Source organism: Alligator mississippiensis, chromosome 13 (genome assembly GCF_030867095.1).
Source record: "Alligator mississippiensis isolate rAllMis1 chromosome 13, rAllMis1, whole genome shotgun sequence".
Lineage (NCBI taxonomy): Eukaryota > Metazoa > Chordata > Crocodylia > Alligatoridae > Alligator > Alligator mississippiensis.
In genome coordinates this window covers 3,268,280-3,289,199 of record NC_081836.1, presented here as the reverse complement: position 1 = coordinate 3,289,199, position 20,920 = coordinate 3,268,280, and the positions used below count along the sequence as shown (strand labels likewise).

The following is a 20,920-nucleotide window of genomic DNA, read 5'->3' as shown; positions in this document are numbered from 1 at the left end:
GTCAGCCCACCCCAGGAGCATGCAGGCTGGGACCCCAGCGGGCGAGTGCCCAGGTCCCCCTGGCTGTCACCTCTGCGGGTCCCTGCTCCGGTTCCCCCATACCCAGGGAGCGCCTCCATCTCCTGCCCATGTGCCCCCCATCCCACCGCCACCCTACAGCCCCACATCGCAGAGCGGCGAAGCGGGAGGCCCTTCCCCGAGCCGCGCCTGCCGGCGGGCTGATTTATCTGCTGAGATCTGACATAATTAAAGGCAGCCGGAGGGGGTGGATAATGAGGGGGCATGCCAGCCAGGTGGGGTGGGAGGGGGACAGGACGCTGCTTGTGAACAGGGCTGGGGCGTGTTGCCTCCGAAACTCCCCCCTGGCCTTGAACTTGTGTTGACAGCGCCGCAGCAGCGAGGGGGGCTTTTTCCTTCCTTTTTTCTTCCTTCTTTCCTTCCCCCTTTCTTCTTTCGGCTTTCTGGGAGCAGGCTCTGCTCCCACTTGCTGCTCCTGGTGTGTGGGTGGGAAGCCTTTCCCCCCGCCGCCTCGAGCACCCACGCAGGTCCGGCCCCGCCAGCTACCCCTCCACCATCTGCACCCTCTGCCTGTGCCCATCCCCACGGTGCCTGGGCTGCCAGCCACAGCCTCTCCCTCCCCGCTGCGCCCTTTGCCATGCCCATCCTTCCTCCAGCCGTCCAACTTGCTGCTTTGGCCCAGCGGATCCAGCCCCCCGCACAAAGCACCTCCACCAAACAGCTGGCTGTAAATACAGATCCCGGGCACGTTGCCATCACTAGGGTCCAGAGTTAACGCCCCGGGCAGGGTTTGGGCTTCGGATGAGGTGTCTCCAGGCAGACAGGGGGTCTGTGCCAATGCTTCCGTGCCTCGGAAATGGCTGGACGTGCAAAAGCTGGGCCTGCAGGATGTGAGGCACTGCCCGGAGAGGGGAGCAGACCCCGGGACCGCCTGCCTCCGAGTGCTGCCCCGCAGCCCTGGGGACGCCCAGGCCCTGGCCTGTCCAGTGCCCTCCGCCTCCCGCTCTCCCCGTCCAAGCCTGGCCGGGAGGACAGGGCCGCTATTGTCTGGCTCGGCGGCTCCCTCTCCACCTCTGGCACCTTCCCCACGCGTCTCCCGACCAGACAAACCTGTTTTCGTTGCTGCGAAGGCATGTCCCTGGGGAAGCGGGAGGGTGGGGCGGGCGGCAGAGGAGAAGCCAGCGGGCAAGTCAGCACAGCACCGCGCCCCTCGAGCTCCTTCGTCTCCCCCTTCTCCTCCTCCTCCCTCCGCCGCCCGTGCAGCCGGCGCACAGACGAGGGATTCATACACGCCCGCCCGCGCCGCGCTGGCCTGGGGCTACCCAGAGGCAGCTCCGGCTCAGGCAGCTCCAGCAGGTGCCGGAGATGAAGCGAATAAATCTCCCGGCGGAGGGGGAGACGCAGGGCAGCGCCAAGCGGAGGCACGGCCGCTGAAGTGCCTCCCGGGCCCGGCAGCGCTGGGCAGCGGGGCTTCGTCGTGGAGGGCGCCGAGGCAGGAGGCATGGGAGACCTCCCCGGAGCTGCAGCTGCCGCCGGCGCCGGACACCGGCGTGCCAATGAGGTACCTCTCGTCCCGTCCTTCCCCCTCGGCTCCATCTGCCTTTGTTCTGGGTGGCACGGAGCAAGCGGCCGGGGTAGACCCCCGAGGGCCAGGATCTTGTCCAGCCACCTTGGGGCAGGTCCTGGCATGGGGCACAGAGGCTGGAGCCGAGGAAGGGCATCTCCTGGGCTCAGCGAGCGGAGGTGCAAAGGCTGTTCCTGGGATCCCACTGCCCCCACCATGCATGGGGCCGTGTCCAGGCCCACAAGCTCAGCTGGGCAGTGGTGCCGCTTCCCGCGCGGGTGCAAGGGGACAGCCCGCCAGGCGGAGGGAGGTTCGGTAGGCATGTTCGTCCCCCTCAGCTGAGCCCCCGTCCCTCCGCGGCGCTGAGCTGAGCGCGGTCTGGTCGCGACAGATCCCTTGGCACGACTCCCAGGAGAGATGGAGTAGCCCCGGGGCCCTGGCCAAGTGCCCGCTGGGTAACCGCGCGGCCTCTCTCCTTGCTCCCTCCTCCTGTGAGGGACGTGGGGTGGCCTTTGTCCTGGGCTCGTGGGGGAGCTTGCTGCCTGCAGCAGGGTGCTGGGGTGCTGCACCCCAGAACAAGCATCCGAAGCCTCCTCCGGACTCGTGGCTCCGGTTCCTGTCCAGACGGGGCTCTGGGCTCCGTGGGTGTCATCCCTGGTTCTCCGCCGATGCAGGGGGGTTGGCCGGGGAGACACCAGGGCCTGTGGCCCTGTGTTTGCTGGGACCCAGGTGTCCTCCCCCCGGCTGCTTGCTGCTCTCACGCCTGGGACTGGACCCGGCTGCCAAAGCCAGGAGGCTCTTTCTGGGGTGGGATTCGCTCCCCTTCCCCAAGTCCTGTTCCCAGCCCCCCCAGCTCTCCCGGCTCCAGGTCTCCGCTCCGGGATTTCCCTGGGATCCGCTCCTGCCAGCTGCATCCAGGCAGGGGGGGCTTTGTCCCCTTCCATCCCCTCCTGGGGAGGAGGAGAACCAGGCCTGGAGCAGGGCCGAGGAAGGGACACCATTAGGCCCGGATGGCACCCAGGACAGTGCCCGCTGCAGCCCCCCTGGCTCAACACACGCTCGTTTACCCCGGTTGACTGTCGGGAGCTTCATTAATGCCCAGTGTAGCACGAAGGTACTTAGCACCCACCATGGCATAACCTTAACTCTGCCCCCCGCTCTGGCAGAAACCACCGGGAAGGGACAACCAAAGCAGACTCCATAGTGCAGTCCACGCCCAGTTGCAGCAACACCTGATATGAGCAACAACCTCGTCCCAGCACGGCTCGATATGACCTTTTCGCAGCAACTTCCCCTCCTCACTCCCAACTCTTCCCCTAGTAAGCGTTCAGAGCCCGCTTCCCATAACAGCAACAGCTGCTTAGGAGCAACACAGCCCCCAGGCGCTGACGCGTTGCTCCTAACGAGCGTGTCGGATGTAATTAGACCCAAGACAACAAGGCCAAGGTACGTGCCATATTTGCATTGTGCACCACGGCTCTGAAATCCAGCTTGGCTCTGCCGTGCAGCCAGCGCCGGGAGGGTTTCTCCCAGCCGCCGAGCCGGAGAAGGGCAGCGTGCTGGGATTGTAACCCAGTCCGGCTGCGCGGAGCCCGGGACCCCCTTCCCATTTGCTGGTCAGCCCGAGACTTGCCATGAAGGTTGCACTTGAATTTGCCAGTCGTTGGGGCAGCAGCGGTTGGAAAAACCATCGTCTGCATTTGGGGACCATCTGAGACACCCCTTGACGCTGGGGAAGCATTGCCAGCAGTTTGGGGGTGTTATAAGGCTTTGCAGTGTGGGGCATTTCTTTTCCCACCCATTTCGCCCCTGGGAGCTACAGTGCGCTGGGGGTGGCGGGGCAGGTGCAAGCCCTCGGTGCTGATAAGCCGGCTGTAAGACACCGACCTTTGTTTTCGGGAGTTATTCTTCCTCTGAAACACGAGTTACTGTTTAACCAAGCAGCTCCTCCATGCCAGCTCTTCATGCAGGCCGGCGCGGAGCTCGGCCACCTTCCCCAGCGCTCGGTGGACCCATTGCTCGGGCCAACGCTGATAGTGACCCTGGCTACGGATCTCGCTCGGTCCCCGCTCTCCGGGAGACCGGCGAGCAGCAACACACCGGGATGGCGTTGCCGTGGGCCAGAGTCCTTCACCCTTCTTGGGTTTCCTAAATCCCTCCAGGTGGGCTCTCCATTAGTCCAACTGCTTGCAAAGAGAGCAACCAGCACGTGTGCCCTGTCCCCTCACCGGGGGTTGACTTTGAACCCTAATGATGGCACCCCTGCAGGGCTGCCAAGAGCAGGCCTCACATGCACGGCACACAGGTAGTCTCAAGAGGAGGCTGATTTCAACACAGCTCTGATTTCTGATACTTTCTTCCTTCGTTCCCCTTGGCACGTTGCTGCCCCTTGGCCCCGGGTCACAGTCACCTTCCTGCAAAGGGCAACAGGTGCCAATGTCACCTGAGACCAACTCAGCAGGCAGCGAGGCATGAGGGATAAGATTCAAGCCCTGGGGGAAAACCCCGGCAGCCCTGAGCCCCTCACACCCCTCCCTGCCAGGGGAGACGGATGCCGCAGATCCTGTCCCCGCAGCCATTTCGGTGCCACCCTGCAGCTGTTTGCAAGCCCGCGCACCCGTGATTTCCAGGACAGGAGTCTTGGTTTTAATTGCAGCAAAGCTGTTGCTCTGGGCAAGTCTTTGCTGCCAGCTGGAGGGATCTTATCTCTCCCGGTGTATCTGCCATGCAGACAGCCCAGGGAGGGTGAAGCCCACAGCCAAACGGTGCCCAGCTGCTGCCACCCTCGCCGGCTGGTCGAGCGGAGGTGGCAGCGAGCTTCCTGGTCTTGATCTTGATACAGGGCTGGGCTCCTTGGGCAGAGGGACGGCGAAGGGGTGAGGGGGGCGATTGCAGCCTCTGCTTGCACCAGCTCTGGGTGGGAGCAGGTGGTGCTGTGCAGGGCAGAAACGGAGAGGGGCCAAGCACGAACCGGCAGCCAGGACGCCTGCGTCCTTCTAAATAGGATCAATCCAGACCCAGTCCTGGAGGGGAGCTGGCCCCTCTTGGCGCAGTCCAGGGGCGCTGGATCAGGCCTCCCAGGATCTGCATCCAGCTATCTCCTGGAAACATTTCCCTTCTGATCTGGACAGGAGACGTTCTCTGGGGTCCCGGTCCCCTCGGGATCGGCGCGCCAGAGCAAAGCAGCCTGGAGAGTAGTGGGCTGGAGACCAGTCCGTGCTGGGTGGTTCAGCGGCTGGCACTGTTTCCGTCGAGCTGAAGGCTGGCAGGGTCTCTCCAGGTGTCAGTAAGAAGGAAAATAACCTGTGGGTCATGATAAAGTAGATTGCAGGGGAAGTTGGGGTCATTAGCTCCATTTTGCAGACGGAAAAACTGAGGCTCCAGGGCTCCAGTGGCTCTGGGTGGACTTACCCCCGCTGGAGATCCGGCCGCATGTCTGGGGCACGGAGCAGATAAAGCCGAGCCATTGTATGTGTCCGGTCCCCGGACAGCTCATCAGCTCCCCCGGCTCCGCGAATGGCCATCGAGCCGCGAAAGCAAACACGGCTCCGGGTCACGCACGGGCACGGATGAATGAGATCCTTTGTGCGCGGGGAACCACCCTGGCAGCCGAAGCAGGGCTTCCCCGCGGCAGCCGGCTCCGTGGTGGCAGTCGCTGGAGGGAGGCTTCGCTCCCTCGGGCCCGGCTGCTCCGGGTGACGCCCGGGTTTCCTGGCTGCGGGACGGAGGGAGCTGGGCTGCATCATCGCCCGCCGGGGCAGGGAGAAGTGAAGGGGCTTCTTTCTCCCAGGCACGTGGCCCAGACGGCCCCTGCAGCGTGCACCGGTGGCCAAAGCCTCGTGGGCAGACACTGCGGTGGCCGCTGGCTGGCAAGGAGCGGGGATTTTCACCAAACCATCGTGCCCCCCGTGCCTTGCCCCATCCCTGATGCATGCCTTGCTGTGTCTCCCCCTTCCAGGTTTGAGGCCCGGCCTTGCCCTTGGGGATGGACTACCGCCCCCGGCCTGACTTCCAGCCGCACTTGACCTCACTGCCGTACCGTCACGCCAGCGAGGGCATGGGGGTCCTCACCGTGGGCGAGCCCCAGGGCCCAGCCAGGCACCACGTGGCCGTCTGCAAGCAGGACAGCCTGTCCTTCGTGGAGCTGCCCGCCCTCCAGCCGCCGGCTCCAGGGGATTGCAGCCTCTTCCAGAGCTCCTCCGAGGACCAGGGCCCGGAGAGCCCACCGCCGCGCCCCGAAGGCTGGCCCCCCGCCCCGCACGGCTACCTAGACTTCTGCCACGAAACGGCCTGGATCCCGGACGCCTGGGTCCCCTCTGGAAGCTGCACCGGGGACGGGGGCTCGCAGCCCGGGACAGCAGGGCTCTGCGCCCCGCAGGGCAGGCAGGTGCAGGGCAAGGCGGACAGCTGGCCCCACGGCCGCCCCTCCGAGGCGTCCGACTCTTCACCCTCCTTGCTCAGTGACTCCTCTCTCCACGAGCTCCTCGGCGGGCCGGCCGCCCAGCGGCGAGGGTCCCAAGGGACGGGCAAGGAGAAGCTGGCCTGTGAGTACTCCCCGCGGGGGACTGGCCTGGATCGAGACCCACCTACGGTTGTTGTTCTCCGTGCACGGAGAACCCAGCAGCCCGCGGCCCAGAGGCAGCCGGGGACCGCCCCACACCGAGCCCACTCGTGTAGTGGGAGGTTGTTGGAGGAGGACAGGCCGTGACCTGGGACTGGACCTGGCTCAGCGTCCTTGGCGGCTCTGCCACTTCCCCCCCCCGACCTTGGGCACATCACTTAGCCTTCCAGGGTTTTTAGCTCTGGGTTGCACCTCCCGCTGAGACGCGCATGTGTGAAGAGCGGTGTGGTGAGGCACGGGAGGGAAGAAAGCTTTGCAGTGGGGAGTCTGGAGGCTGTTGGCTGCCTCTGTGCCTCAGTTTCCCCATCTGTAACCTGCAGGCCTACCTCACAAGAGCATGGGGGGGTGCAAGTATGCGACACACTCACCCTGCCTGAGTCACACCTCCCTCCCCCAGCTTGAGCATGTTGCACGCATGCATCCAGGAGCGGGAAGCAGCCTCCTGCGGCTGAAGCCCCATCCCACGCTTCCCTCCAGTGCAGGTGACTGTCTCCCCCCTTCCTTGCAGGGAGGAAGATCCGGGTCTACTCCCCGGACAGCCCCAGCGACAGCAGCCCCAGCCTGGAGGGGGACACGGGATCCCAGTGTCCCGAGGCCACGCGGCCCGCGGGGGAGCTCACGCTGGGGGAGATGGCGCTGCGGGCGCTGAGGCCAGCTCCGGAGGGGTATCCCCGCGAGGTGCCTGAGACGCTGGACCTGGCGCTGCCCCCGCATGCAGGCGGCCGGAGCGCCAAGGCCTCGGCGGATCAGGAGAGGAGACGCTTCTCCGCCTCGGAGCTCGTGAACCGGCTGCAGCTGTCTCAGCGCCGCGGCACCTTCTCCCTCAAGCTGGGCAAGTCCCTGTCCGCCCGGAGCGCTGCCAAGGAGAAAGGAGCTGGGGCAAGCCAGGAAGGTACTGGGGTTCTCGCGCTGGGTTTTACTGGTCACACTGGTGTGGTTGGAAAGGAGCTCGGACACAAGGCAGGCGAGGGGTTGCGGGTGCAAGCGGTGCCTATCTCTGCACAGGTGCATTATGGGCTTTTCCCTCATGCACCGAGATGGGGACTGCAGTGCCCCTGGGAGGGGAGGAAGACGCCGGCTCAGGGGCCGTGCAAACCTGCTCCCCCTCGTTGCAGGGAAACTGGGAGGACGGGAGCGGAGCTGCAGCGCCGACGAGCGTCCGTCCCCAGCCAGCGATGGTGGGAACGGCTGGCCCAGGTACAGGCCGGTGGCTCTTCTCGGGATGCGGGAGATGCGGGGCGACGACACCTGGGTGTGCGGTCGCCTGGGCAGGGGCAGATCTAAGCCCTCGTGCCCGGCCGGGGCTTTTCCCCTTCTCTCTAGGACCAAGGCGGAGCAGGAGACCCCCGGGGGGGCCTCGCTGAAGCACGAAAGGCGGCAGTCCCGGTTCCTCCTGAACTGTAAGCAGCCGTGGTCCCACCCCGGTCCCTGGCCCCTGCGGCCTGGGCAAGGGCAGGGCATGGGAGCCTAGAGAGGAGAGCCAGAGCCCCCCCACGCCGTACTGGAGGGCACAGCCCACGGCCCTCCTGCCCCCGGAGGTGGGCTGTGCACCCGTCTCCCCATGCCCCCATAGCTCGGGCAGGCACGAGCCTCCTACCAGGCCCTGCGCCGGGTGCTGGGGCGGAGGGCACCGTTCTGCCGTAGCGGTGCAGTGCCGGTGCCCGGCGCAGGAGGCCTGAATCCCGCCCCGCCGCCCCGCAGCCATCCTGTACCAGGAGTACAGCGACGTGGCCATCGACCGAGAGATCCAGCGGCAGAAGCGGGAGGACGCGCTGGCGGAGGAGGAGGACGAGGTGCTGGCGCCGCCCAAGACCAACCTGTCTCCCAGCAGCTCCTTCCGCTCGCAGCGCGCGTCCCGCGGCTCCACCTTCTCGCTGTGGCAGGACATCCCGGACGTGCGGAGCAGCGGGGTCCTCAGCACCATCAGCCTCCAGGAGTGCAAGCTGCAGGAGGTGGGCGCTCAGCCTGCTGGCACTGGTTTGGGTGCTGGCACGGACCGGGCATCGCCCTCCCCATGGCGTGATGGGGGTTGGCACAAGGCAGCTGCAAGGTGCCCTGGCATCTATTGCCAGTGTGTTCCCAGGGGGGAGCAGGGGGCGATGCCAGCGGCACGCGGCCATCCCCACCCTGATGCCCATCCCCAACTCGGGGCCTCTGCCCCCCGCCTTCGCTCTCCCCCTGCACCCGCAGGCCAAGTTCGAGCTGATCACCTCGGAGGCCTCGTACATCCACAGCCTGTCCATCGCGGTGGACCACTTCATGAACTCCCGGGAGCTGAACGAGTGCCTGGGAGCGCAGGAGAAGCAGTGGCTCTTCTCCAAGCTCCCCGAGGTGAAGGACGTCAGCGAAAGGTCAGCTCAGAGGTTGCCCGCTCGAGCCCCGTAGAGACCCCTCCCCGAGGGGCACAGGAGTGGGGCAGGGGGCCGTGCCCGCTCCCCTGAGCCCCCGCGCGGTGCCGTGACCCCGGCAGGTTCCTGCTGGAGCTGGAGGAGCGGCTGGAGGAGGACATCCTGCTCTTCGACGTGTGCGACATCGTGCTGCGCCACTGCCCCGCTTTCCGCCGCGTCTACCTGCCCTACGTCACCAACCAGGCCTACCAGGAGCAGACCTACCAGCGCCTGCTGTGCGTGCCCCGCTCTCCGTGGGGAGCCAGGGTGGGGGCATGGGGTCCTCGGGGGACTCACCCACCCCCTCCCCATCTCCACGGTCCTGTCCCAGCTCCTCTATGGGAAGCTCTGTACGGACAACCCAACATTTCCCCCTGCCGGGAGCACCCCCGGTCCCTCCGCACCTCCTGGGACCCTCCCAATGCCTGTCTTTGCAGGCAGGACAATGCCAAGTTCCCAGGCATCCTGGCCAAGCTGGAAGAGGGGCCCGTGTGTCAGCGCCTGCCCCTCACGTCCTTCCTGATCCTGCCCTTCCAGAGAATCATGCGCCTGAAGATGCTGGTGGAGGTGAGCCCTGCCGACCGGGCCCCCGGAAGGAGGTCACCTGGGACCAGCATGTAGAAACCCGGGTCCCTTAGGGCCGGTGGTTGTAGCCGTGTTGGTCTAAGGACATAGGCAGACAAGGTCGACGTGATCTCTTTTATTAGACCAACTCAGTAGTTGGAAAAACTGTTCTTTGCAAGCTTTTGGGCACAAACACCCTTCTTCAGGCAGACGGGGAGTCCCTTAGGGCAGTGGCTCAGGGCCGCAGGCCTGGCTTCCTCTCTCCATCTCTGCCACCCGGCTGTCCGGCAAGTCCCCCGTCCTCTCTGTGCCCAGCGCTCGGCACGTACGGCTGAGGAGAGCTCTTCGTGCCCCCTGGTCTGGGACGGCATGAACGGGAGCTTCACCTGCAGTGCAATTAGGGGTGGTCCCTGGCTCCAACCTAGTGCCCGCCGGGCCCCTCCATCCCCCTTGCTCCCCGCTCCTCTGCCCCTAAACTGCCCTCCCTGCCTTCCCCAGTGCAGCCACTGCTCCAGGGACTGGCAATAACTGGAGGAGAGAGCTGTGGGAGCAGGAAAGCAGCCCTCGGCACAGAGCAGGGGGCAGGCAGGGCAGAGAAAGGGAGCACTGGCCTGGGAAGCAGACCTTAGTAGCAATGAAGAGGTTAGAGCATGGATGTGTGTAGGATGGTTTGGACAGGGCTGATCCAGATGTGACCACTGGAGCTCCCTTGCAGCTCAACCTCTCAAGGCTCCTGTGATTTTCAGGCCTTTTGAGTGGTTTTTGGAACAAAACCGGCATTGTGCAATAGATGAATTGAGAGCTTCGTGCTGCAACGGTGGTGACTGGGCTCTGGCATCTCCCTAACACTGTGGCGGTGCAAAGCGATGGGAGAAATGCAGAGCCTGGATCAGAGTGGGTCTCATACCCGCCCTGGGCTGGTCCTCCCGATCAGCGATGCTGGGGCTGGATGCACGGGAGGGATCTCCGATCGCAGGGCGCGGTGCCGGTTGGATCCCATGCACGTCCTGGGCACCTCAGCTCCGTACGTCTTCTGCTTGCAGAACATCCTGAAACGGACCCCGCAGGGCTCCCGGGATGAGGACACAGCCACCAAAGCCTTCAACGAGCTCAAGAAGGTACAGGGCACGTCTGTGCCAGCCTGGCAGCAATGCCTGGGCGCTTGCTCCGGTGCGGTGGGAGGGCACGGCGGAGCGGAGCAGGGCCTGTGGGTGCATCGCTGCATCTGTGGACGTGCGGGCGAGACCCCACCAGAGCCTGGGGGAGCTCTAGTTTGCAGGCCCTGGGAGCAACCCTTTCTGAAGGCCTCTCGGCTGGGGCGGGAGACCCCCAGACACCAGCAATCGGGGTCCATGGGGGCTGCTGTGCGTTCTCCGCTGGCCGGAGGGGAGCAACGAGCAGGCCCCTAAGAGACGCGTCTCCCCGCAGCTGGTGAAGGAGTGCAACGCCAGTGTCCGCTCCATGAAGAGGACAGAGGAGCTCATTCACCTGAACAAGAAAATCCACTTTGAGAGTAAGGTGAGCACCGGGACTATCCCTCCCCTGGCATAGGGCAGGGACTGGGGAAAGAACCGGGCATCTCTTGCAAGGCAGTGACTCCAGGGAGAGCAGCAAGGACTGGGACCTTGCAGAGACGAGCTCACCCAGCTGCACACCTCTGTGCTGGGGTACGTCTGCCCTGCCCGAAGGGGCTGCATTCAGGTCAGGTATCAGATGGGACCTGCAAGGAACCGGCTTGGGGCAATGGGTACTGCACATGCCGGCACGCAGCGCGGAGCTGGGCAGATGTAGCTCCCAGCTCTCACTATTCAGCGTCAAGTTCAAGGGCGGCGGGCTCCCAAAGCGCCCACGGCACCGCTGCTTCCCACTGGCAATCGGCACACGCTGCTCTGAGCTCCCGGGACCCACGGGCCTGATTCCCCACCTCCTCCCTTCCCCCAGATCTTCCCGCTGATCTCGCAGTCGCGCTGGCTCGTGAAACACGGGGAGCTGGTGGAAGTGGACGTGCCGCTGCTCAGCACGTTCGCCTCCAAGTTCAAGCTGTGCACCCGCACCGTGTATCTGCACCTCTTCAACGACTGTCTCCTGCTGTCCCGACGCAAGGAGTGAGTGCTGGGGTGCGGGTCTGGGTCCTGGGGGGCTTCCTGGGGAGGTGAGACCCTGGCCCTCCAAGAAGTGCATCCAGGCGCAAGGCCAGGGGAGCAGAGGGATGGCAGCAGGGTGACAGCATGGACCAGTCTAGCTCTCTCCAACCCGGCGTCCCCACTCAAGCCCCCTGGGACAGCAGGCATCTGTCGCAGGGGTGCTGGCCATGGGGTATTAGATGCCCATGGGGTGTTTGCAGCTGGGGTTATCTCAGGTGCTGGCGATACTCAGCTCTGCCCAGAGAGCCCGGCCGGTTCGATGCTATCCCAGGCACAGAGCGGGCCCTATCGCTCCTCGCCTGCAGGACAGGGAAGTTTGCCGTGTTTGTTCACGCCAAGATGCCCGAGCTCAAAGTGACCGACCTGAGCAAGAAGCTCCAGGGGATCCCGGGGCAGATCTTCCACCTACAGCTCTTCAACAACCAGAGCCTGAAGCACCAGATCCTGCTGCGAGCGCAGACCGAGTGAGTGCCGGGCTGCTGGGGTCAAGCCGGGGAGAGAAGGAGCCCCTGGCTTACGTTGGGACAGTGCTCACATGGTCAGCTGGGTCGGTCCAGATCCCCTAGGCCAGCTCAGCAGCCTCTTCCCTGGACGGTTTCGGGTAGGCCTGGGCCCCGACAGCTGAGGGTGGGTACCTGATGGGTCCCGAGAGCAGCGGAGGTGGTGTCCAGGACACCCCTCGATCCAGCGCTGGAGCAGACTGGGGCTATCCGGGAGATATCTCCAGTGCTCAGTGTTAGGTCCTTCAGGGATACTCTCTCCCTGCTCCCACCGTGGCTTGCTGCGGGGCAGGGGCTCTGCTGACCAGCCTCTCTCGATGCCCGCAGGAGCGAGAAGCAGCGATGGATCTCGGCGATGGTGCCCTGCAGCCCCCAGACGGACAAGGAGCACGTCACCGAGACCGCAGGTACCTGCCCAGCCCGGGAGCTGCCCCGCTCCGGGGCACCGGCAGGACGGGCTCTGCTGCTGACACCGGGGCATCGTCCCGATCGCAGCCCAGCTGCTGTGCTGGGATGGTCCCCAGACCGTGGCCGAGTTCCTGTCACCGCAGTCGCACCGGTCTGCACCCCTGTAGCATTACAGCAGGGCACCCCTTGGGAGGTGCCAGTTTTCCAAGCTGAGCTCCCAGGCCGTGCTCTGCCTGCCTGGCTGGCCCCTCACGCCCATGTCCCGCTCCTAGACAGCACCCAGGTGCAGTGCATCAAGGCCTACAAAGCCCAGGAGCACGACGAGCTGACGCTGGAGAAAGCCGACATCCTGGCCGTCAAGACCAGGACCAGCGACGGTGAGGGGCTCCGCTCCCCGCAGCACCCGGCGCGGCACGGCCTGGCCGGCATCCCCCCACCCCCTGCCCGGCTAACACGGGGCCGTCTCTGTCACGCAGGGTGGATCGAGGGCATCCGCCTGTCGGACGGCGAGCGGGGCTGGGTGCCCAAGGGCCACGTGGAGGAGATCACCAGCCGCAGCGCCCGGCTCCGCAACCTGCGGGAGAACGACCGCCTCAAGCACGCCACGCGCAAGCTGGAGCAGGGCCAGGCCTGAGCCGCCGGGGCAGGCTCCGGGCACGCACAGGACCCCCCCCCTGGACAGAGACCCGGGGCCGTGCCCGGGGGGTCTCCAGCGGCTCCCGGGGTCCCCTGGGAACGAGGTCGGGGGTGCCTCTCCTTGCACGGACCTGCCGTCTCCTCCAGCCGCTGTCCTGGAGAGGGACATGTGGGCACCTTGGGGCCGGATCCTGACCGGGTCCGGGGAGACACAGCTGCATGGCCGGTGCAGCGGGCATCCCACCTGTGCCCCGAGTGCTGGGCGAGGGGCCAGGACCGAGCGAAGCCGAGCTCCCCTCATCTAGCAGGGGACATCTTCAGGCCCCTGCGGCTGTGTGGCTGCAGAGATTCAAGGGAGCCCAAGGGAGTTAGGTGCCTGGATGCCCTGGAGGGAGGATGGGTGCCAAGGAAGGACCTGACTCCCTCAGAAAACCCCAGGATGATCGCCGGGGCCTGTCGTGCCTACCGAGGGCTGGGCTGAGACCCAGCAAAGCCACAGCAAGGACAAGACCCCTGGGCACGGATGCAGGGGTGGGGGAGCATCGGCCCCGGCAGGGCAGGGAGCTGCAGCCGAGGTGCCAGGCAGGGTCCTGAGGAACCTCTCTGTCATTATGGGCACCATTAAATGCCTCAGATTTGCTGGCAGGGGAAGAAGGGCATGTGTCTCGCCGAGCTGTGCCGCGGCACCCACCGTCCACCCTAGCCTGGGAGTCTGTGGTCTGCCAGGCCCCTCCGTCCTGCCCCGTCTCGCTGTGCCAGGCCAGCTCTGCCCCGATGCCCGCAGTCACCGTCCCCCAGCCCCTCATCCACCCCTGTGGCCATACCCTGGATGGGAGCAGCCCCGGGTGGCGGGGCCAGGCAGCGGCTGGCTCCCGGGTGGGACACGCTGCATCCAGCCCCCATCCCACGGCAGCTGCAGGCACGGATATGCAGTGGGGGGCTGCACGGCCGCTCTCCGAGAGCCTCCTGGGGGATTATGGCCCAGGGCAGCCTCACCCGGTGCCTCGTGGCAGGGCTGGTGGGGAAGGATCGAACATGGACTCATCTTCTGACCTGGGCATGACCATCCCTCACCGAGCCTTGCACCACAGCCACCAGGCAAAGCCGCTCTGGCTGGGTATCTAGGCGTGCCCAGCCAGGAGGGCATGGGAGTTGAGCCAGGACAGCCCTCCGTCCTGCCTGGTGGCCTGGGCTCCTGCCCTGGGCACAGAGACAGCACACAACACACAGCAGAGGGGCTGAGCATCAGTCCCAGGGCTCTGGTCTGGGGGTCTGCATCCAGCTCCCAAGCTCGCATACAGCCCAGGCCACAAGGGGCAGCTCCTCCTTTGGCCCCTCTGGGGAGGGTCCAAGCCTATCCATGCAGCCACCCCCTTCCTGTAACAATCTCCACCAGCCCCCAGCTGCTCAGAGCCCGCACATGGGTAGGATCATAGCAAAGTCAGGCAAGATGAGTCCATCCAGCCCCCTGCTCAAGGCAGGATCATCCCTGATGGGAGGCATCCAGGACAGAAAGGGGACCTGCAAGCAGCAGCCCAGCCCCAAAGCGTCAGGGAGCGCGGGGGTAGACTGGGTCCCTGCCATCTTTAGCGGGCACTCATGCTCGGGGTCTCATCCAGAAAGCACTCCCTGCCAGCACCGGTGTAGAGCTGATGCTAGCTCCACACCTGGGTGGAGGAGCTGGAAGCCTCCCCTCCAGGCTGCCTTTCCCTGCTCCGCTTCCCAGCTAGCTGGGGCATCCACACTAGCTGCAGCGGTGGCAAACCCTGGCTTGCCCCCAGGATGGATAGATGGATGGATACCTCCACCTCTCATTGCACTAAAGGAACAGCTGCTACCTGCTCCACCCCACAGAGCAAAAGCCCTCAGCTGGGGGCCTTTAAGAGGAGCCGCTAACAAGGGAGGTTATTTAGCTGCAGGTGGGAGCAAAAGCAGCTTTTTTTTTCCCTGGCTTGGGGGCTCCCGCCAGGTACCGTCCTGCTCCTGCCCGGTGTCTTTGCAGAGGGAGTTGGGGGGCTGCGAGGGCTGGTGCAAGCGGGTGCTCCAGGGCTGTGGGGAGGGGGGACCTGACCCCTTTCCAGCAGGTCCTGAGCCTCCAGGCTCTCCCCTGGAGATGAGCTGGGGCTGGGGTGGATGCAGGGCCTTTGGGGGGGGCCTGCACGCATCTCTGGACCCGGGGTAGGGCAGGGTGGAGCGCTGGGCTGGAACAGCCCCAGGTCCCTGCCGGACAAGGACGGGGGGCTGCGGACACCCCAGGAGCAAGCCCTGACCGGCCGCCCTCGTCCTGCCAGGCCTTGCATCGCCCCCATGGACTTCTTCTGCCAGAAGCGCACACGGTCGGACTCCCAGCCCAAGGCCACGCTGCCCGTGAAGAGACGCGCGTCCTGCCCGCTGACCCGCCAGGGCACCCGGGTGGACAGACGCCAGGACCGGGGCTCCTTCCTGGCCGGGCTGTTCCGGGCCAGGCCCCCCGCCGGCGCCCGCTGGTTCCCTGCACCCGGGTTGGAGCTGGGAGCCGAGGAGAGCGTCCCGCTCCTGGGGGGCAGCTCTGAAGGTCAGCTGGGAGCCATGCCAGGGGTCTCCATCACCGCCTCCCTCCTCCCTGCCGGGCTCCTGGATTGTAGCCCCCAACCCGAGATGTCTCCTGCATAGCTGTGCCCAGCAGCTCTCCAGGCTGGGATGCTGGTGCCCTGGAGCACGTGGCTGCATCCTGGGCAGTGCTGAGCTTCTCTGTGCTGTGGGGAGCAAGCGGGCAAGGGGTGAATGGGTCTGGTGAGGTGTCCGGAGCAGCCAGGCCCACGCTGCTCCTCACCCTTGGGTCTTCTGCCTAGGAGAGGATCAGCCTGAGCACAGAAAGGCCCCTGGCACCCTGCCCTCGGTGCCTGCGGTCCAGCTCAGCGAGGGGAGCAGGCTGCAGGTGCCAGGTCCCGGGCACAAGGCCTTGCACAGCTCCCTGGACAACCTGCCCGAGGCGATGGCTAGGTAATGCATGGGATGGACCTGGCTCTGCCGCTTTAGCTGGCCCTTCCTGCACCCCTGCCCTGCAACCTCCCAGGTCACCGCCCCGTCTCCAGGGGGTCTGCGCCCCTCGATGCCCCGCAGCCGCTTGCCCAGTGCAGTCGGGCTTCCCACTTCATGGGCGCTCTGAGCAGCAGTGGAGGAGAAGGTCTCATCCTGCTCTGTACCTTTCCTTACGAGGGCTCCCCCAGCCTGCAGTGCCTGGTGGCTGTGGGAGATGGGGTGCTCCCCGCTCTGATCCTGTTCCCCCTTGGCTGCCGGTGGCTGTGCCTGGCTGTGGTCACAAAGTGGGGGCTAAATCCTGTGCACCCAATGCCCGGGCCCTGGCTTGACCTGGGGGCACCAATCGCCAGGGTGGGTTTGCACCCTGGCTTTTTACTTCCCGCTGCTGCAGCCTGTGCCAGTCACCCCTGCACCCGTCCTGGATCAAAGACCTTCCTCCCCAGGCCTCATGGAGCCCAATGCATCCAGTGCCAGCCCTCCCAGCATGAGGTGCCCTGGCAGGGGGCAGGTAGGGGGGGTCTGGGGCTCTCCCAGGGGTCTAAAATGCAGCTCCTACTGCTTTCAGGTCCCTGCAGCAGACCCGCAGGAAAGAGAAGAAGGAGAAATGGAGGGTGGACCCCCAGGGTGCGGAGATGCGTGAGTGCTGTGACCGCTGCCCGGCCCGGCCTGGCGGGTGGGGTGAGCCCCCCAGACAAGCTCCAACGAGCCGGTTCTGTCTGAGGATCATTGGATGCCAGCTATGATCCAAGCGCCGGGTCCGTGCACGCTGGCTCCTGCAGCTACATCCGTGCTGATGCCTCTTCCCCCTCCACCCAGCGCTCCTCTCCCAGGACTACTGGATGAAGCAGCTCCAGGCTGTGGGGCCAATGCCCAAGGACTGGTCTTTCCGGGTGGACGCCAGCCTGACCCTCGCCGGCCTCCTGTCCTCCTCCCTGCTCAGCGCTGCCTTCCACGCAGCCCCCCACGACTACGGCGTCTCCTGGCGGGACCTCCCCGAGGTCAAGAGCCGGCGGCTGCTGGAGAGCATCACGCCCCGGCAGCACCATTTGCAGGAGGTAGCCGGGCCGTCCTGTGTCTGGTCTCTTCCCCACCCCAAAGGGGATCGTGCCCGGGGCTGGGAGCGGGTGGCACAGCCAAGCCCTATGGGGAGAGGGGTGGTGGGGGGTGGATGCAGGGCCTGGGCACCCCATGCTTGCAAGAGGTGCAGGGGTGCTGAGCATGGCACGTGGTCCCTGCTGCAGGCGCTGTTCGAGGTGATCACGTCGGAGGCCACCTACCTGCGGAGCCTCGGGGTGGCCGTGAGCCACTTCCGGAGCTCGCAGCCCCTGCAAGCCGCGCTGGCCGTGACGGAGCTGCACCAGCTCTTCTCCAACCTGCCCCAGGTGAAGGGCGTCAGCGACAGGTAACGGGGGCCTGGGGGCTGGGCACAGGGTGGACGCCACGGTCCTGGACTTGCAGGGACAGGGGTAGGAGCATGGCTTGGCTGCTCCTACCCCACCCGCTGCCCGTTGCAGACCCTGGGAGGAGCACGGCGGTGGGAGCGGAGCCAGGCTCCTGGCGGCAGGATGCTTTCCCTTGCCTCCGCAGGTTTCTCCTGGAGCTGGAGGAGGAGCTGGACAAGGACATCTTCCTGGCGGGGCTGGGGGCCGTGGTTCTGAGGCACTGCCCAGCTTTCCGCAGGGTCTACATCCCCTACGTCACCAACCAGATGTACCAGGAGCAGCTCATGCAGAAGCTGATGTGAGATGGGGGGCGGGGGGCGCTGCTCAGAGCTTTGCAGCTGTGGGCTTACGAACGCGGCCATCAGTAGGGTTCAGAGTCAACGCCCTGTTTTAATGCACGGGGTAGCTCCGATCGTGCCTGCCAGCGCGTGCGTTTGGGAAGGGAGTGTTGTGGATATTGTCTGCTTCCTCGGAGGAGGAGGTGGTGGTTGGGGAGTGTTGCTGTGGCCCAGGAGTCATGGGGGTCCCTCACACCCCTGCACTTCTCTCCACGGCAGGCGGGAGAACGGGCGGTTCCTGCAAGTCCTGCGGAGGCTGGAGGGGCAGCCCGTGTGCCGCCGGCAGCCCCTCAAGTCCTTCCTGGTGCTGCCTTTCCAGAGGATCACCCGCCTCAAGATGCTGCTGGAGGTGCGCGGGGTGCATGGTGCAGGGGTGCGTGAGGTGGCCCCTAGCATCCCTCTCTGGAGACGGGGTGCCCCCCACCCCAGCCCGTCCCTCTGACCATCCCCCCCGCCCCGCAGAGCATCCTGAAGCTGGCCCCGGCGGGCTCCGAGCTGGAGGAGTCCATCGGCGCTGCCCTGAAGGCCGTGGGGGAGGTAAGGGTGCCCCCCGTGGGCCCGATTCTGCTCTGAGGCACGAGGTGGTGGGCAGGGAGGAGCTGAGCTAATTACACCGCCAAAGGAGCAGGAGCCAGAGATGCTCCCTGAATGAGATCAGCCACCAGGACGGTCTTGGTCTGTGGGTGCAGGTGACAGTGCGACACCCAATGCGGCGCGACGCCCAGCCGGTGCCTGAGATTGCCCCCAGGTCCTTGGCATCGCCCCTTCTTGAGCTAGGCTGGCGGCTGCTGCAGGCAGGGGCAGACAGGAGGTCTCTCCGCTGCAGGGAGCTCCGTGTCCTGGATGCCTGCTGGGGAGGGGAGGCTGGGGCGCGGGGCCTGGCGGGGCTGGGAGGGACCCGAGGCTCTCCTGGCCTCTCTCCAGATCGTGTCCGAGTGCAACGAGAGTGTGCGGCGCATGAAGCAGACGGAGGAGCTGGTGCTGCTGGAGAAGCAAGTGGAGTTCCTGAAGACCAAGGTGAGGGCCACGGGCAGGGGTGGCAGGGGGCGCAGGCCAGGGCGAGAGGGAAGCCCAGTGGGTGCTGCAGGGTCATGCCATGCCATGCCTTGACATGTGCGCTGAGATGGAGTGATGTTTGATGCAAACATCAGGCCTGCTAGGGGCCATGGGTGTATGGCAGGGCCCGACCCTGTCCTCGGAGCGGTGCAGGGTGGTCGTCCCGCGCCAGGTGCTGTACGTTGCGCCGTCTCTGTGTCCAGGCCATCCCACTCATCAGCCGGGGGCGCTGGCTGGTCCGGGCCGGGGCGCTGACCCACATCCTCCTGCAGGACGGCGTTGCGGGGTCTCGCCCCCGCCTGAGCAGGAAGCCCATCCACCTGCACCTCTTCAGCGACCTGCTGCTGCTGTCCCGGCGGAGGGAGTGAGTCTGGCTGCGTGCCCGTCTCCCGTGGGGCCATTGGGATGCCCTCGCCCTGCATGCCAGGGGGCACGTGGGTGCTCCCAGGCCCTCCTGTGACCCCCTCTTCCCTCGTAGGGATGGCCGGTTTTCCGTCCAGGACTACGCCAACGCCAACCACGTCAAAGCGGAGCTCCTCGAGGCCGACCTCGCCTTCCGCCTCCGCCTCTCCCAAAACCACCGCGGGGCCGGCGCCGAGTTCCTCCTCCGGGCCGCCAGCGCGTGAGTGTGGGGCCAGCCCAGACTAGGGTCGGTGAAGCCTGACACTCGCTCTCCATACGGCACGGCTGGGAGCGATACCTCCATTTCCAAAGAAGTTGCGGGGCAGGGGATGATAACCCCCATGGAGATCCCCGAGCTGGCCGTGTGGGCAGGGAAGGGCTCGGTTCTCATCGAGGTGCCTTTTCTCTCTGCCCCGTCCTAGGAGCGAGCGGCAGGAGTGGATCTCGCTGATCGCCCGGCACGCCAGCCCTGCGCCGTCGTGACCAGTCGGGCTTGCTCGGATCTGCCCCCATCTCAGCCTCACGGAGCTATGCCCCGGGCAGCCATCCAGACTGGGGTGCCTGGCTGGGGTGGGGGGCTGTCTTCCTCATAGCCAGCCCCAGACCGGAGGGCAGGGGCACGGGGGTGTCGAGCCGGTCTCTGTAGGAGCCTTGCACACGCGGGTGGGAGCCGAGCCTGGCTGTGCGCCGGGGCCTTTGCGGGCTTCCAGGGAGGGGCTGTGCAGACGGCCCCTCGCGGCCCGGGGGCAGCCAGCACAGCACGTGGGATGGTGGCGGGTGCTTGACGTTCCCAATTAATTGCTATGAAATGAATTTTTCCAGCTTCTCCATGCAGTCTCTTGTCCTGGGGTTTGCTCTGCCTGTCCCCTCCCTGGCGGGTTGCAGCCCCGACCTCCCCATCGGAGGAGACGGTGCCCCCCTGACACCAGGTGGAGGAGTATGGGCTACCTGTGCCCGGATACGGCCTCCTTGGTGTGTGTGGGTGCGGGGGGAAGAGGGCCTTGATGGCTCGTGCTGAGGGTATTAAGGCCCTGAATGTCTTATTTTACCTGCGGTTACTTGGTTTTCTAGCACGTGGCCTTGTCCACCCACCCCTTGCCTCAGCTTGGACGCACTCCTGGTACCTCTCTGGGTCTTGGCTCTGTGCGAATGTCCCTCCTGGGCAGGTCCCTGGCACCTCCTGCCCCAGCAGCGTGGAGCAGGATCTCTCGTGGCCTGTATGGCCCCTTTCGTGGTCTGCCTCTGAAGCTATGCAGTGGGGGCTGCTGTGAGCCCCACATCCCCGCAGTGCCCCTGCACAGCCCCAGGCTGGGGGCATCGGAGCAGCCCCCGTTGTATGCTCACAAGCACCATTCAAGCCCTTGCTTCTGCAGCAGCCGTGGCCCCTAGCCCGCTCCTTCCACGGTGCAGGGTTTTCCACAGGCTCAGCGGTGATTGAGGCCTCCTGCTTCCCAGGAGGAAGAGCTGAGCTCACGAGGCACCTGCTCCGTGTCTCAGCCTGGGAACTTCCTGCCTTCTCGGGATGGGGAAAGGGGTGGTGTCGGCTTCTCCCCCAGCCGGGCTCTTTGGTGCATTGTCTGCGCGCCCAGCTGGGCAGGAAACGTGCCAGCTCACCCGTCTCCCAGGCCTGGGGATGGAGGGGGTGGCGGTGCATGAGGAAAGGGCCCAGGCTGCTGCAGCCAGAGGTGCAGAACAGCTGTGCTTGGGTTCGTGCTAGTGGCATGGATCTGCCCCGGGCTCCAGACCGTGCTCGGGGCAACTGGATGAAGGACCCACATCTATGGGGGAGCTTCAGGGGTGGGTTCAATTCCCAGCGCTC

At 65.7% G+C, this 20,920-nt stretch overlaps 2 protein-coding genes across 4 annotated transcripts; both read left to right on the top strand.

The window, feature by feature from the left end:
- The first annotated feature begins 1,496 nt into the window (after window positions 1-1,496).
- ARHGEF19 (Rho guanine nucleotide exchange factor 19) lies at window positions 1,497-13,487 on the top strand. 2 transcript variants are annotated; one of them, XM_019500052.2, is made up of 17 exons: window positions 1,513-1,579; window positions 2,749-3,028; window positions 5,541-6,126; window positions 6,712-7,095; window positions 7,319-7,400; window positions 7,527-7,603; window positions 7,905-8,155; window positions 8,394-8,554; window positions 8,674-8,826; window positions 9,028-9,157; window positions 10,198-10,272; window positions 10,583-10,672; window positions 11,096-11,259; window positions 11,604-11,762; window positions 12,126-12,205; window positions 12,479-12,583; window positions 12,683-13,487. In XM_019500052.2, exons 3-17 carry the CDS (start codon window positions 5,568-5,570, stop codon window positions 12,838-12,840), a joined length of 2,628 nt encoding a protein of 875 aa, XP_019355597.2. In that variant the 5' UTR covers window positions 1,513-1,579; window positions 2,749-3,028; window positions 5,541-5,567; the 3' UTR covers window positions 12,841-13,487. The 2 variants fall into 2 exon arrangements, with proteins under 2 accessions (XP_019355596.2, XP_019355597.2); XM_019500051.2 differs by lacking the exon at window positions 2,749-3,028 and having other exon boundaries at window positions 1,497-1,579.
- A 63-nt stretch (window positions 13,488-13,550) lies between these two features.
- Window positions 13,551-19,927, top strand: LOC109286292 (rho guanine nucleotide exchange factor 19). 2 transcript variants are annotated; one of them, XM_059716219.1, is made up of 13 exons: window positions 13,551-14,811; window positions 15,134-15,396; window positions 15,674-15,824; window positions 16,429-16,499; window positions 16,680-16,918; window positions 17,105-17,265; window positions 17,451-17,603; window positions 17,863-17,992; window positions 18,106-18,180; window positions 18,568-18,660; window positions 18,972-19,063; window positions 19,178-19,321; window positions 19,524-19,927. In XM_059716219.1, the coding sequence occupies exons 2-13, from the start codon at window positions 15,150-15,152 to the stop codon at window positions 19,582-19,584; spliced, it is 1,617 nt and encodes a 538-aa protein (XP_059572202.1). In that variant the 5' UTR covers window positions 13,551-14,811; window positions 15,134-15,149; the 3' UTR covers window positions 19,585-19,927. The 2 variants fall into 2 exon arrangements, with proteins under 2 accessions (XP_059572202.1, XP_059572201.1); XM_059716218.1 differs by having other exon boundaries at window positions 18,903-19,063.
- Window positions 19,928-20,920: the final 993 nt, after the last annotated feature.